At 36.6% G+C, this 16,406-nt stretch overlaps 1 protein-coding gene across 2 annotated transcripts in view; it reads left to right on the plus strand.

The window, feature by feature from the left end:
- Positions 1 to 15,811, plus strand: part of MAP3K21 (mitogen-activated protein kinase kinase kinase 21) — a 64,015-nt gene extending 48,204 nt beyond the window's left edge. Inside the window, exons 6-11 of one of the 2 annotated variants that reach the window (XM_077813419.1) lie at positions 1,422 to 1,544; positions 5,918 to 6,034; positions 6,593 to 6,743; positions 7,753 to 7,847; positions 10,404 to 11,192; positions 12,348 to 15,811. In XM_077813419.1, the coding sequence (XP_077669545.1) occupies positions 1,422 to 1,544; positions 5,918 to 6,034; positions 6,593 to 6,743; positions 7,753 to 7,847; positions 10,404 to 11,192; positions 12,348 to 12,772 (1,700 nt within the window). In that variant the 3' untranslated portion in view covers positions 12,773 to 15,811. The remainder of the gene's footprint in view (positions 1 to 1,421; positions 1,545 to 5,917; positions 6,035 to 6,592; positions 6,744 to 7,752; positions 7,848 to 10,403; positions 11,193 to 12,347) is intronic. The other variant, XM_077813418.1, reaches the window with a different exon arrangement.
- The last annotated feature ends 595 nt before the right edge of the window (positions 15,812 to 16,406 follow it).

A 16,406-nucleotide genomic window follows, 5' to 3' on the forward strand; every position in this document is an offset into this window, starting at 1 on the left:
ATGTAAATAACAGAGGTCTGTGGTGGGGATGAGAAGGGCCACAATTCAAATCCCGCAAATAACCCATGTCGGAGGACTTCATGTTTTCACTTGATACATTTCCCCCCCCCACCAATTAAAAAAAATGTTATTTAATTCGGTAAGGAAATATCCTTTAAAGCAGGTTTTATAGTTAAAAGATATGGTGCACATGTAGGCCATGTTTGCAGTTGAGAGGTGTGGGTAAAACTTATTTTTCTACCCTATTCAATTAATGAATTTTACCAAAACTTGTAAATATAGCAGTGATCATCTTTCCCAAATTGTGGGAAACAAATTTGAATCACTCCTCCTTCCAGAAAGGTCAGTTGGCATAAACTTATTTCAGTACTTAAAAGTACTGGAACTATGCAGTTGATGTAAGGTTTTGTAGAAGGCAAAAGAAAAAGCGACAACTGGGTTGAAGGCAGTATTGTAGATAACTAATTTTCTTAACCTGCTGCCTTGTTGACCACACTTATCTCAGAGTGTTTGACTTGTAAGCACAGTGAGCAGGAAAAAGAGAGCAGAGTTGGTGTGGGGTGTGTGTGCACATGCTGTGTGTAGTGCATAAAAATGTGGTAATAGCTAAAGGGGATGTCACTTCAGGGTCTGTTTTCAGGCTTCATGGGCGTGTGACAAAAGGAGACCATCATGGCATCTAAACCCTCAATGGACATATCATCTTGCTGGTTTATCAAGTTGTTGTTTCTACAGGAGTTAATGGCAAAATATCTGTTCACTAATGGCATTGTACTAATGGTATCACTAGATGGCGCTGTAGACTTCACAGGACTGTGGGAAGCGGTGGAAAGACATTGTTAGTGATAGTAGAATCCTGCCATTGATTGATTGCATTTTTTAATGTTGTGTGTGAATTAAGTACTGTATTTGTAAGGGTGCCAGATGGACAGTCCTAGAGACTAGAGTCCTAAGACTATTCCCGTAATAGGTACAGCACATCCAGCACCAATATAGCGTTCACCACAATGCCCTGCCAATATGTCTCAACTGTGACCTATAAAGATCACTGAAACCAAACAAAATAGCTGTTTAGCTTTTTGAATCTACTGAGCACCAGCAAGGCTGCAGAGTGGCTTGTAATGTTGACATTTCTTAGTTCAGCTCCCATTGAATCACTAAACGAATTTCACATCACTGCCAAAAGCCCATTAAATGGTTAGAGTGAAGCTGTAAAATTCTACTGGCATGACTCGAAGTTCAAACCAATAACTGTACCAGTAGGCTTAGAATTTTTCTATGTTACAGTAGAAATCTTATCTAATGGAATTCACTTACATAAATGTAAATTTCATTATGGTTAATGCTGAAAAAATACAACAATATAAACTTTCTATATTTAGAACAGTGAAATTTACCTAGTGTTGCTTTCTTCACAACAGATTTCCAGCACAAAATAACAGTGCAAGCTTCCCCTAATTTGGATAAACGAAGAAGCTTAAACAGTAACCGTTCTAGTCCACCAAATAGCCCCACAATAATTCCTCGTCTTCGAGCTATACAGCGTAAGTTTTCATCACCATTTCAATTTATTCTTTTAACCATTATGAACACACTCACTCATTTTATACAGGTACACTATAACACATTGGAAGGAATATATTACATTTGGATGTAAAGAAAATGAATTTGATTGGGCCCCTAGATGTTCTGTGAACAAGCAGCTGCATGAATTGGTAAAGAGAAAATCTTGTTAGAATAACTGTTTTTAGAGAAAAGGAGTACTTGTGGCACCTTAGAGCCTAACCGATTTATTTGAGCATAAGCTTTCGTGAGCTACAGTTCACTTCATCGGATGCATACTGTGGAAACTGCAGAAGACATTATATACACAGAGACCATGAAACAATACCTCCTCCCACCCCACTCTCCTGCTGGTAATAGCTTATCTAAAGTGATCACTCTCCTTACAATGTGTATGATAATCAAGTTGGGCCATTTCCAGCACAAATCCAGGTTTTCTCAACCTCCGCCCCCCCCCCCCCCCCACACACACAAACTCACTCTCCTGCTGGTAATAGCTTATCCAAAGTAACCACTCTCCTTACAATGTGTATGAAAATCAAGATGAGCCATTTCCAGCACAAATCCAGGTTTTCTCAACCTCCGCCCCCCCCCCCCCCCACACACACAAACTCACTCTCCTGCTGGTAATAGCTCATCCAAACTGACCACTCTCCTTACAATGTGTATGATAATCAAGGTGGGCCATTTCCAGCATAAATCCAAGTTTAACCAGAATGTCGGGGGGGGGTAGGAAAAAACAAGGGGAAATAGGCTACTGTGCATAATGACTTAGCCACTCCCAGTCTCTATTTAAGCCTAAATTAATAGTATCCAATTTGCAAATGAATTCCAATTCAGCAGTTTCTTGCTGGAGTCTGGATTTGAAGTTTTTTTTGTTGTAAGATAGCGACCTTCATTACCAGCAGGAGAGTGAGTTTGTGTGTGGTGGGGCGGAGGGTGAGAAAACCTGGATTTGTGCTGGAAATGGCCCAACTTGATTATCATACACATTGTAAGGAGAGTGATCACTTTAGATAAGCTATTACCAGCAGGAGAGTGGGGTGGGAGGAGGTATTGTTTCATGGTCTCTGTGTATATAATGTCTTCTGCAGTTTCCACAGTATGCATCCGATGAAGTGAGCTGTAGCTCACGAAAGCTTATGCTCAAATAAATTGGTTAGTCTCTAAGGTGCCACAAGTACTCCTTTTCTTTTTGCGAATACAGACTAACACGGCTGTTACTCTGAAACCTGTTTTTAGAGAGTATTTCAAAATTAGTAGCTGAAAGGAATGCAGCAAATTGTAACTTATCTGGATTTTAGTAAAATGTTGAATTGTTTCAGGATGTTGTACTTGAAAAAATCTGGTTTGAATGAAGTACTGAAGGATCATAAACACAGGGCTAATGATAAATGGCAAAGTATCATGTGAGAGGGGGAGGCTGCCAAATAGAATGATAGGAAATCAGCTGTCCTTGGACCAGAGCTGCCAACCAAGCACAGGAGCATAATGTCCAAAGACGCAGGGAATAATGTAGCCATAGTATGTTCAGAAGGACAAAAACACCAATTGGTGGGTAAGAAGGGGAACCAAGCACATGGGAAGCAGGGAAGGGAGGAAGAGAACAGATTGGGGAAGAGAAGTGCCTTTTTCTTTTTTGAAAATCACACACTTATTAAATACCTAAATGCTGTTCTTTGTAAGCAGCTCCGGGAATTGCTGTAGGGAAGTTGTCTGTATAAATAGCAGTATGAGGTAGCTATTATGAATGGCAGAGGAACTGGTCCATGAGACACTTAAGATGTTATGCTCATTATCGATTTTTGAGAACACAATATCTAGAGATAGAAAAGATATTAAAATCAAGAAATGACTCCTATATTAAAATATTGTCTGGCCTTGTGCACAAAGCAGGCTGACCAACTGCCCATGGCCATAATGGAGCACCGCATGGGATGAACAGTAAAGCAAAATCTGTTTGTTTAATCAGGGTCATTTCCCAAGAGACAAACATGTCATGTAGTGTCCATCCCAGCAATGAACCCAGGACAATTTTCTAGTGCCAAAGTAGTCTAGAATCTAGGTCATCTTTTGCTTCTGAATGGTACAGTCTTCTCTTTTACCCCCACCAGATCCTCTGAGGAGAAAGATCTCAGTCTTTTCTCTGGTGCTTAATCAGAAGTATATGGCTCGCTTTCCTGGCTATTCCCTTCTGGGGATCAGGTCTTCTCTGGTTGCCTTTGGATCTTGGGACCTAGCTGCCTGGGCTCCCTTTAATCTTGGGTAGAAATATGCTCTTTCCCTCTGGGTGATCATCATCATCTTAAGCTTGCCCTTTCATCATTTATCTCTTCTTCGTAGTCACTAGTTATAGCCGGAGGGCTGTCTGTACTAGAATGACCAGAATGAACATTTGTTGGGTGTAGCTGATCTACTACCATAGACTCTGAGCACTCTGATTCCCCATGCCTGGTTGGGACAGGAAGGAGTTAAGTATAAGCTGTCTCTTTATCTTAGTCTCAAGATGACTTGAAAAAAGGGGCAAGAGAAAATTGTGGGGTTTGTCTTTTCAAAATTGCTATAGTAAATGTGGTTGACATTCACTTTTTTACTACAGCCTGAAGAGAAATTAGTTTTTATTAAATCTACCTTGTTTGCATGTGAAATTTGAAGTGCTGTCATGTCTGTTTAGGTTTAATCTGTTCTCAGCTTCACGACAACACTTTCAGATTAATACCCACTCTGGCAAACTGTATATCATGAATTTAAGTTGACCTTCCCAAGTTATAAAGGACTTCTATCACCTGACCGCTAAAATGAAACAAAACGGATTACATGAGATGTTTTTGGAATTCATATGCTCTGTAATTGTGGGTGAAACCACAATTACCTGTCCCAATTACACTTACTGCATACCATTTTTCATATAGTCTGCTAATCTTTTCGATATTTTTGGTAGGGCAAAAAAAATTTCTAATGGTATGTCTCATAAAACCAAAATCTTAAAATAAGAGTGCTGTTTAATTTTCTGAGTGTACTTCAATCAACATAGAAATGAAATAAAAATTTCAGGTATTAACCCAGCTCTAGAATCTTGAGAATTTTTTTAAAAGGCAGAAAATAATATGCATTTGTACACATTCTAACTCCCACAGTTATAGGCCCCTGTCCTTCAAGGAGATCCACCAGTGCAGACCCATATGCCTGCATGGAGTTCAATTGATGGGTCTAACTGAGCAAATGTTTCCCGTTGTAGGACCATAAAAATTACTGTATTAAACAAAGAGTCTCCCTCAAATGGAATACTTCCTAATTTTGAGTTTGGATCCCCAAGCTTCTAGCCAAAGCTCTCAGATCTTTTGAATATATCTGGCTGAACTTAATTTCCGCATCCCTCTGTAAATCCCTTTCTACCTATGTAAAATACCTTCCTCCAGTGCTATTTAATCTTGATTAAACTTCAGAGCTCCCTCATTTAGAGAAGACTTATTCAAGTGTCAGAGTAACAGCCGTGTTAGTCTGTATTCGCAAAAAGAAAAGGAGTACTTGTGGCACCTTAGAGACTAACCAATTTATTTGAGCATGAGCTTTCGTGAGCTACAGCTCACTTCATCAGATGCATCTGTAGCTCACGAAAGCTCATGCTCAAATAAATTGGTTAGTCTCTAAGGTGCCACAAGTACTCCTTTTCTTTATTCAAGTGTGTGTGCTTTGAGCAAGAGTAGCTAACAATTGCTTATTTGATCACACCTCTTTTGTTCATAAATATTTCAAGCTTCCAAATCTAAATTTCTTTAAAATGAAAAAGAAATCCTAGCTAACTATAAAGAAAATTTAGTCATAAGTTTGAATTCAGCTGTTTCTGAACACTAATTTAAAAAAAATACCAGTAGGTTGTAAGTAGTCTCCAGAGAATCCTGAAAACTCAGTTGTAATATCTTAGCAAAGACAAGCATCTGTGCTGCAGAGCATGTTAAATTGGTGTAAGAGAAGGGGGAGGAGTGAAAAATAGGTGAATTATAAACCATCTAAACTTTTACCTTGTTAAAGACAGTCTATCATGGCAAAAGTTGTTGTTGTCTTATGTCAATACTATCATCTTGGTTGTGAGCATGTTGTCAATTTACTTTTCTACTTGTCAATCTGAGGCTGGTCTGACACAAGAATTTATTTAACTGATTCATATTCACAAACTGTGGGGCCAATCACTCTCTACTCCTCCTGTGACTGCTTAGCGTTCCCAGGAGGCATTTTATGTCTTTTGGATCTGGGTTTCTGGTTCTAGAGATAAAAGTATAAGGAGGAATCAGTCCCTCTTTTGCAAATAAAGTAAAACTAAGATATCTACTGCATTCTCTTAATTTTTCCTCAGTGATTTCCAGAGCAGACACAAATACAGCTAATGGCCGAAGAAACAATGTATATGTGTACCAGCAAGATGTAGATATCACAAGTGAATATGCACTTTCAAGTGGGGTTATGAAAAAAGGCAAGATCCAAATAAATTGTAAAGGGTGCTGGTTGTATTAACTCTGTAGCTGAACTTGTATTAAGTAACAGACTGAGCACTTAAACAGAAAATATCTATTTTAAAATATTTGTTTTGGGTTAATGAAAAACAAAATCACAGTAATTGGTCATAACTGAGATATTCTAATGAATTTGATATCGTTGCATCAAAAAAAGTTCTTCTCAACAAAATATTAACTGGTAAATGCTCAGTTTGCCTCACGTACATGAATTACCTAAATGTAAGGTATTGAGTTTTAAAAAGCATGAAAAATAAGATCTTTCTTGCTACTTTCTTTCATTTTCACCTTTCTTGTCAGTCTTCAAATTGTTGCTTGCTTGCTTATCGTTTTGATCAATGCAGTTTGTATTTTGGCATCAGTGAGGGAAAAAATAATCTCCATTTTTAAGTTGCACCTTTTTGATTTTGCTACTGTGATGCAGTGTTAGTGGAGAAGGCTGCTTTGCTAAAATCCAAATTCTTCCAGTGGCTGTAATAATCCTTCTGATGAGCACTAAATACTGTACCTGTCTCTAGTAACCTCAGATGAAAGCAACAGAACCTGGGGAAGAAGCACAGCTTGCCACCAAGAAGAATTCGAAGACGTGAAGAAAAGCTTTAAAAAGAAAGGTTGCACATGGGGACCAAGCTCAGTTCAAACAAAGGACCATGCAGATTGTAAGGAGAGGTATGACAGCTATATTTTATATTCGCTTAATATGAGGACCGATATTGTGATGACTAGATTGGAAGCCAGATTTGGGAACACAGTTCTGCAACCCTTATTTAGTTAGGTAGTTTGTAGCTAGAATTCCTCAGACCCTCATTTTATTCATCTGTGAATTTTCTGGTAGTCATAAATGGGATTCATGCAGACAAAGACTCAAAGATGCTAGAACAGTTACTTACCTTACAGTACCTGATTCTTTGAGATGTTTTGTTGCTTCTTTGATGTGGCTTCAATGACCCACCCTCCGACCCCACTCCTTTGGAGTCAGGCTCTACTGGGATTCTGAAATAGTGAGGAAACGAAGAGGCAGTCGAGGGCGCTGTGCCTGTACCTGTTGCAGCAGTGAATTCCAGACTGTCTAGAGTCTGGGTAAAGGAAGTCTTTCCTTTTTGCTGCTTTGAAAGGCAATACATTTTTAGAACTTTGTGTCATTTTGTTGTGAAGTGTTGAAATCAGCTGTCTGAATTTTCACTGGTACTCTTCATATCTTTTTTTATTTTTTTTTTTAATAAATCACTCAAGATCCTTCTTATTTATCTCCTTTTCAGGATATATTTCTTTGTCTATTAAGTGTCAATCAATTGGAATGGGCACTTCCATGATTGTTAAACATACAATATCAACATGAAATCATATGTCTGTTAAATGCAGCTTCCTCTTTTGTGCTTGCTCTTTGATCTTGCCCAGTTCTCTTTTACAAAAGTTTGCGTTTTAAAGGATTTTATAAACTCCCATCAAACAACTTTTAGATCTTGTACTATACACAAACTTCCTAGCCACTGTAGCTTTTACTGTTGTAGCACTTTGTATGGTACATGTTTAAACGTGCACAAGAAAAGAAATTCTATAGAATAGATAGCTTCTGGTTATTCATTCTTTTTCTTTTTAAACCTATATTAGTTCCCATTTAAAAAGTTATAGAAACATGCTGTTTTGTACAGTGTCTAAAGAATCATTCTGATTTCAGAATAAGACCTCTCTCAGATGGCAACAATCCTTGGTCAACCATTTTAATGAAAAGTCAGAAAGGTGTTCCATTAGCCTCCCTGTTTGTGGACCAAGGTAAGAGCTGTTTATCAATTTATGGAATTTCCCATAAAATTATACGAATTAAGGCACCACTTCCTACACACATGCTATACTTTAAGCATATAAACAGTCCATTGAAAACTATTCTGAAACCTGTATTCCTGTATATAAATTTAAGGCACATATTTAGATGCTAATTCTGCAAAGACTTAATTTTTTTTATCAGTAATCATTGTCTGTATTGACCGCTTGCCCTGTAAGTGTAGTTCTTGGTTTGTATTGAGAAATCCATAAAGTTCCATAGTATTGTCTTTCATTTACCAGTCCTGATGTTTTAGTTGCATAGAACTATAGAATTGAGTTTTAGTAAAAGCTCCTTAGTTAGGGTTGTGACACAGATTCCATACTTGGACCAGTTTTGAAATGCTTCCATCCAATATCAGCAATAAATCTCCCTTTCATTTTGAAATTTATATGCTTAGTCTTGGACCAGAAGAAATGTATTTTTAGAAAGCTTGTAATCAGGCCAGGAATCTTAAAATTATGGAACTTAAAAATATACAATTTTTTTCCCTTTTTTTTTTTTTTGGAGAAATCTTTGGCCATTCTTCACTCACATCTCAAAACATTTATTGAAAAGACATATTTTACTCATTGAGCCTTAATAAAATTATTGCATAGACCTAGACTTCTCTTTCCAGAGTCCCTCTTGCTACTCAGATTTCTCCACAATAATAATATAACCTCTGTTCAGTGTTTTGCAGAGCTTGGAAGTATGCTTCAGCTACAGATCTCTCAAGTGCATAAAAACACAGAAAAACTTTAGGTGCTGCAATCCTTATGCCTCCTGATTTATTGATTAGAAGCTTGCATGGTCTACAGGCGTTACATAGAGAATGCCCAAGCTTTGCAGGCACAGCCTGATCTGTATTTGGTCCACATGAACAGTTCATGATCTATTATGACCAGGAGCATATAGACTTCTCAGCAAACTTCCAGTTTTAATTTGAAGGTTTTTGTTTTTACTAACTAAGGCACTTCAGGTTAAAAATATCAGCAACACAGAAGGAATCTTGAAAATATTTTTATGAAATCTAGTAAATTTGATCATTAATAAAAGGGAAGTTAGATTTATGTGTTTTGTTTCTATTTTTAGAATTTGCACTCCGTTTGAACAATGAAAATAACTTCGCTGCATTTTCTGTTTCTGATGCACTGGTATAATGTTGGAATGGAGTTTGCTAACTTTGCAAAAAAATATTTAAATCAAAACAATTTTCTTGGTATTTTAAAAAGCCCAAGAACCATATTTATTATCATCATCATCATCATCTTTTTTCAAAGATTTTTTTTTTAAATAAGATGAAATTGAGGACTGATGTACTTCCAAGGCTCCCCTTAAAAACAAGCAAAAAATCCCTTTCTTTTAATTTATTCTGAACTTTTTAGAAAAATGTAAGCCATTCAGGCAAAACATCAAGTTGTTGGGAGCAGAGTAGGGAAGAGAGGGGATGGAACTCAGCTGCAAAACATTACAATTAAGCTTGACTGTCTAAGACAGGACATTCAGTAGTTGAGATTGAAACACTAATTTGAATGGTCAGTGTTTACTGTCAACTGTCTCTCAGCCTACCCTACTGTACAGAATAACAGTTCATGCACTTGAACTGTGACTCATCCCCTACAGTTACCACCACATATAGAAAAGACCCAGTCTCTTATTTTACACACTTGCCTTCTAAAGAGTCCAGTACACATTCTGCAGCCATCACTTGCCTTCATTTGTTATTCCACTGTGAGCCAAAGAACTAAAACTTCCATGTTCATTTTCATCATACATACTGGAAATATCAAACTTATTCATAGTGGACCTAGTAGCCCACTGAACTCCCATTGACTTCTTACAAGTTTTGATTCAGAGCCAACTGAACAGGTCATACACCACAGCCTTCACACACTGTACACAGATATAGATTGTGTGTGTATAAAAGTCATGTATACTACTCACAATAATCTATTCACATAAATATGCTGCAATTTAACTTCTTCAACACAAAAGGAAAATGGAAGTAGCAAAAATATTTGTATTTATAGTCTGTAAAAAAGTATTTATAAAAAAGTATTTATAGTCCACCCAGTATTTGCTGTGTGCTGAGTAGAGATACAGAGACAGTTTGGTGTTTAGACTTTCACAAGTAAGTCAATTTTTTTAGATTTTTCAAATTTAACTAACAGTATGTAGCGAGTTTTATAACTATCATGGGATTTATATTTTGAAAATAGTCTATTTGTTGAAAAACTGCTTTTATTGTTTTGACTACTAGAGATTTCTTTGATATTTGTCACAAAGAATATGGAAAGATTTTGATTTGAGGAAATTTTTGAATCTGACTTAACAGTTATCCCTGTGTGTTCCTCTGAGCCTCCAAAAAGTGTGTGTATGGGGGACACAGAACATCTGTGTGTGTGTGTGTGTATGTATGTATATATTTAATAATGAGGAATCCTAAGGTACATATACAAAGTTTGCCAGAAAAAAGTGTCTTATTTTGCAATATTTAAGTACCTTCCAATATTTTTACATTATAGATGTTTGTACAGAGCAGAGACTTTTCCCTGAAGTTTTGGATGCAAAAAGACCAAAGCAAATGAAGTTGCCAAATCAGGCTTATATTGATCTACCTCTTTGGAAGGATGATCAGGGAGAAAACACTAAAGAACATGAAAGCTTTGAAGAAGGAACCTCTGCTAGTTCTTCAAATAGTACGCCACAAATGACTCCTACAAACAGTCTCAATAGAACACTGCAGAAAAAGAAAACTGACTCTATATTGTATGGATGTGCTGTTCTCCTTGCATCTGTAGCTTTGGGCTTGGATATTAGAGAGCTAAACAAATCACAGGTTCCAGATGAACTGTTGCCAAAGGAGGAGAAGAAGAAGCGGGAGGGAATATTTCAGCGTGCTTCAAAGTTTCGCAGGAGTGCAAGTCCTACAAGATTGCAGTCCAAAAAAGAAGAAACCCATATTCCATCCCTAAGTCCATCAGCAAATACTGTGAATCTTCTCTCTATGCCTTCCCTTTCCACCAAATGCTTGCTTCAGTCTGATGGTGAAGATGCTTTTGTAAGCATCACTCCCAGTGATTGTGACACAGGCATTCCCATTGAGGCCTTTTCATCAGAAACTTCGGCAACTAAGAGGGGGGAACAAAGGGTAAAGCAGATGCTTGACACTGATCCTGTGATGTTAAAGAATCAGTCTCCTATTCTTCCTCTGAAACAAGAATCTGAAAAAGTGCCAAATGACTCTTCATCAAAATTGAGACGATCGGGTCACAGGCGAACCATGTCAGATGGAAATACTTTCCAGAGTACATGTGGGTAACATAGAATATCAGAGAGATGCTTTATCTATAGTGCATAAACCAAACGGAAAATGTAATGGAATTATAACTTACTGAATATACTGTCAATAAGTAGTGATCAGAAATAGTATCTTACTACAGTGTGTGGGGAGGACAGGGCTTTCATTTGAAGTACAATATAAATTCCACTAATGACAGCAAAATAGCTTCACCTAAGAATTTAGGTGGGGACCTGTGGGGACCTGCTGCCAGGTAGGATGTACCAAAACCAGTGTTGCTAGTGGACTCACCAAAATTGATGCTGAGGATTCCATTCAGGTGGTTTTATCATATTGTAGTTCTTAAAGCAAAGCTGAATTGCCAAGTATAATGGGAAATGTGGGTATTTCTATGAAGGTTGCAACATCAGTGCTTTAACAATTTCAGCATTTCTTTCAACCTGTTGCTTAGTGTAGCTTTGCAGTTGGTCAACAGAGACTAATTCATTAGTGTCATTTTACTGATGTTCATTTATTAACTCATAGGAAAACAGGTTGAATAAGTTTTACTTCCCTGACTGGCACAGGAGTCCGACCACACATTGAACATTTAACAAGCTATTGTTAAGACATATCCAAACTGAAAACACTTATCCTCTAATCTACTGGTATCCAGTAGAAATGTTGAGTTTTGTACTCACTATTAATACTAGCATTGTCCTTTGTAATGCGAAGAGCATCGTTTGCAACACAATATTGCTCTGCAATGTGATTTTGAGTTTAAATTCCTTAAATTAATTTGTTTTTCCCCTTAATAACTGAGGGTTTCCAACTTGCATGTGTCTTAAAATGATTTGGCAAAACTTGACAAACTTCTCAGTTTTATTTCATCCTGCTATTGAGCTGATTGAATTCTGCTGACGCTCTGACTGATGAGAAGTAGGCTCCCTCGTTCTCTAACACAGAAACAATATGGTTCAGAGAAATTCTTGGTGTGTTGAGTGACTGTGTCAGACCATTATTCTGATGCTGCCATGCGTTTGCAGGGCATCACTAAGCCTGTGTAACTTTCTTGGTGAAGCAGTAGTTCAGGTAGTACCACTAAAGTTGCTGTCGGTGGTATGTGCTTTTCCAGATGTCAAAAGTAGAAGTGATCATCTAATATTGTCTTGTCTTCTCCTCCATCTAGCTAATGGAATCTCTTCACCTAACGGAATCTCTGTGTTGCCAGTTCTTCCAGTTTCTGGGATTCTGCGGTCTACATCTGTTCAGCAAAGAAGCATGCACCGTGACCTGTCACCTGAAAAGCAAAGAGCTGTCAATATTATATCAAGGCCTCGACCTTCTTCTCTAAGAAGCAGAATAGATCCATGGCAAGTTCTTCCACAAAGTATAAAGCCAGACTATGCAGAAGTGGACGATATAGAGAGTTATGTAGATCCCAATGTTAACTTCGTACCAGATACTGAGGAGAGAACTAAATCCCACATGCCTTCATTACTTGATATTGATGTGGAAGGTCAAAACAGAGACTGCACAGTGCCTTTGTGCAGAATGAAGAACAAAACTTGTCGGCCATCTATATATGAACTAGAGAGAGAATTTTTGTCTTAAGTGCCTAGCATTTTTAAAGTATTGCCTTTTTTAAGGAGAAGAAAAAAATTAAAATTATTTTGTACATCTAATATTTCATGCTACTGTTTTCTAAAATACTGTGGCCAATACTACCAAATTTTTTGTAACAGGCAGCTAATTTTGTACAATGTATAACAAGATGCCTATCTTGAATTTTCACTGGAATCCCATCTAGTAACTAAAAGCACAATGCTGGAAAACAGTATTCTGGACATACATCTCTAAGCACAGTTGAATTGCTAAATTAACTTGTCCCCTTACCTCCCACAAAATCTCACCTTTTCTCTGCTAGAGCTCTTGCTTTTTGGTGTGTGTTTTGTTTTCTCTCTCACATTGAAGGGCTAATTGGCATGCAGAGTATTTGCATTCAAGTCATGGGCAGTTCTCTGCACATACATTTTTCAGGAACAGCCCCTTATGAACTGTGGAGTTAAGGATTTTTATTTTATTTTTTGTTTAAGATGCCTGTATGGAAGTGTTCTACCCACTCTGCCCCAAATAGTTGGTTTTCCTTTGGCATTGACTACATTATGGAAGTAATTTATCACCATCAAATGAATTTGCATAGTTTTGTCCCCGACTATTTTGAAATACAGTAGATTGTCAATCATAGAATTAGTTTACCTAGAAAGTTGTGCTATAATTTAAATTAAAACTAAATTTAAATTTGAGTGACTGGAATTTGGTTAAAGCTATTTGACGTTCTTTGTTTTTTGTGAGTGAAGCAACATTCCATTAGGTAAAGATACACTGGAACTTTAATAGTTGTGCTCTGACTTTTTTTGAACATTACAGTATATTTGCACTGAGAAGAGTATTCTTCTTGATGATTATTTTTAATTAAAACTGAGTTCTCTAGGTTACTGTACCTTCTGTGTTGGAAAGAGGATTTTTTAGTGCAGTTAACCAAGTTTAAGTTTCTAGCACAATTGCAAACTGTTACAAAGTCTATTTAAAAGTCAAACCTGCCTTTTCTTCCTTATATTGGCAATGGGAGCCTTTCTTTTCGTGCCAAGGTGTGGTATGAAAAGGAAATAATCTGATACACTTGGTTTCTTATTCAGTCAGTAAATGTCCAACAAATTCATAACTATAGAGTTGTGGGGGAAAGTGTACTTAAACTTGATCATGTAGCAACTTCATTTTCCCAAATCACTAAATTAGTGATGACTAATTTAAACGCTGCTTTACCAGTAATTGTTGGAAGTGCTGAAGAAGAGAAACATTAGAATTAAGAAGCATTTCTTGAATTTTGACGTCTTAACTAGAAATTCTGTTTATCATTTTTAGACTTAGATATGCTGCAGAAATAAAATTACATAGTTAAGAAAAAAAAGTTTTCATTTCCCATCAGGACATTTTCCTGTTTTAAGGCCTTTGTTTATATTCTTTGTCTCCTTTACCCTTATGTCTGGGAGTTCAGATTGTCCATTGTTAAACAGAATTCATGAGCACCTAGCATCAAAGCAAAGGAATTAAAAAGCAGTTTTTTATTCTATAGTGCACTACATTGGTTCTATTGAAAATGGGAGAGAAGAATTGGAGAATGTCAATCATGCAGTTTTAACCTTGCAGAGAAGTGGACAGATGGACATAGCTTCCCTGAGAACAAGCTCACAATATCAAGAGTGGAAATGAAAGAACACTTAAAGTATTATTTCTACAAAAAATGTTAAGATACACTAACCGCTGGTTGGCTGTAAACTGAGTGACTGTATAACAGGTTATTATTAAATTATTGCATTTTTGTCCTATCCTGTTTGTTTTCAGTAACCTGTATAATTGGTATTAAGTTTGTTGTAAGTATGAATACTGCACACTTCAAAACTTAGGTACCACAAATTTCAAATAGCATACAATGTTCTTTAACTTGTATTCTTTAAACTTGTACTTAATTTTATCAAGTACACTTCAGTAGATGAAGTTTAGTTTTTAATTTAAAATGTAATGATTGGTTCTCATGTAGAAAGTGTACACAATTATACATGTAGTGCTCTGTGGAAAATATGGCTCAAATCTTAAATATAGTTTGGTAGTGTATTTAATTTTGAAGATGAAAGTTACAGTTGTGAAACATTGTGTCTACTTAGACTGTTTCAGGAGGGATCATGCCTTTATAATATTTAGAGAAATTGAATTGATTATATTATACAACTATCCTCCTGGGGAAAGTACCTCTACTAGGCTTTCTAAAGGAAAATCTCAGGTGCTTTAGTATTTTGTCTTGTAAACGTTTGTTCATTCTACTTTGTTTTACTTCATTATAAATGTTGAATTATGCACCATAGATTTTGTAGTCAACAGCCAGCATAAAAATACCCCACTGTGGGCTGTATTGTTTTCTCTTGCCAGTGGTCCATATGGTGATCTGTTTTTAAGCAAAATTCCCCATTGATTTTAATGGGGGATTCTGCTTAAAAGTGAATGGCATAGTATGGCCCAATTAGTACATGGTAACAATTTTAAGAGCTATATACTCAGAGGTCGCACCCCAAGAAAAAGAATGTAAGCCATCTCCATCCGACAAGCTGGTTTTACTGATGCAGTCTTTTAGCTATAGTATATAGTGTTTTAGAATTATTTTTTTAACTTCTTTTCTGTAGTTTAAAATTATAGGCCAGTCTTCACTAAAATGTAAAGATTAAAAATAAAGATGATTAAATCCATAGTTTCACAATTTCTATTTCACATGTTACCAGAGTTACCTTTGTACAAGTAAGGGAATCTGGTGTATATTTATAATGATTTTACTTCTGTATTGGGTATAGCTGGTAAAGAATGTATTTATTGTCATGTATGTGAATAGTCTGACCATATAAGTGGTAAATTTATACTGATCATGTTAGCATACAATTTCAAGGTGCTTACACTGCAGAGATTAAGGTAACTACTTGACATGCTGTTTTACAAAGCCTTATGACTGAAATGTTTTTATTTTAAAATAAACTTTTGTAGCTAGTGTATTGAATATTGGCCTTGGCCTTCTTGAAATTAGGGCAGGTTTTAAAGCGTTTTTATATATATTAAACTCCCTTGTACAAATTTCAGGGAGTAACCAGCAACTATGAACAGCCTGTTCTTAGTCCTTCAGAATGTGGGAACATGTAGTTGTCATTGAACTAAATGTAAGTGATTAATGTTAATCTGAGAAGTCCTGTAGGTTTTTGCAATCTTGAAATGCAGATTAAGATATTAATAGTAGCAGCCTGCACTTTCTTTCATCCAGGTAAACATAACACTTCTTCTCTGGAGAACCCAGTGCATTACAATGGTGAATAGATATCTTGTTTTTGTAAGGATAGTTCAGGCACTGGAAGATTCACCTAGTGAATCAATGGCAGAATTGACTTTCTTTGGAACAAGAATATAAGCCTTGGGTGAAATCCTCTCCCTATTGAAGTCAGTAGCAAAATTCTCAGTGACTTCAAGCGGGCCAGGACTTGGCTCCTTATATTTTTGTATTCATCCTTTTTTTGGGTTTCTTCCAGTTTTTCTCAGATTTGCTTCTGCCTTGTTAATCCTTCCAAAAGAAAGTGTCTCCACATATACAATAGCAGCAGGAAAATGTAATGTTACCTCTTCCATCACATTCAACTCTAACGATGGTGTGAAC

The sequence above is a fragment of the Eretmochelys imbricata genome, chromosome 3 (genome assembly GCF_965152235.1).
Source record: "Eretmochelys imbricata isolate rEreImb1 chromosome 3, rEreImb1.hap1, whole genome shotgun sequence".
In the NCBI taxonomy this organism is placed as follows: domain Eukaryota; kingdom Metazoa; phylum Chordata; order Testudines; family Cheloniidae; genus Eretmochelys; species Eretmochelys imbricata.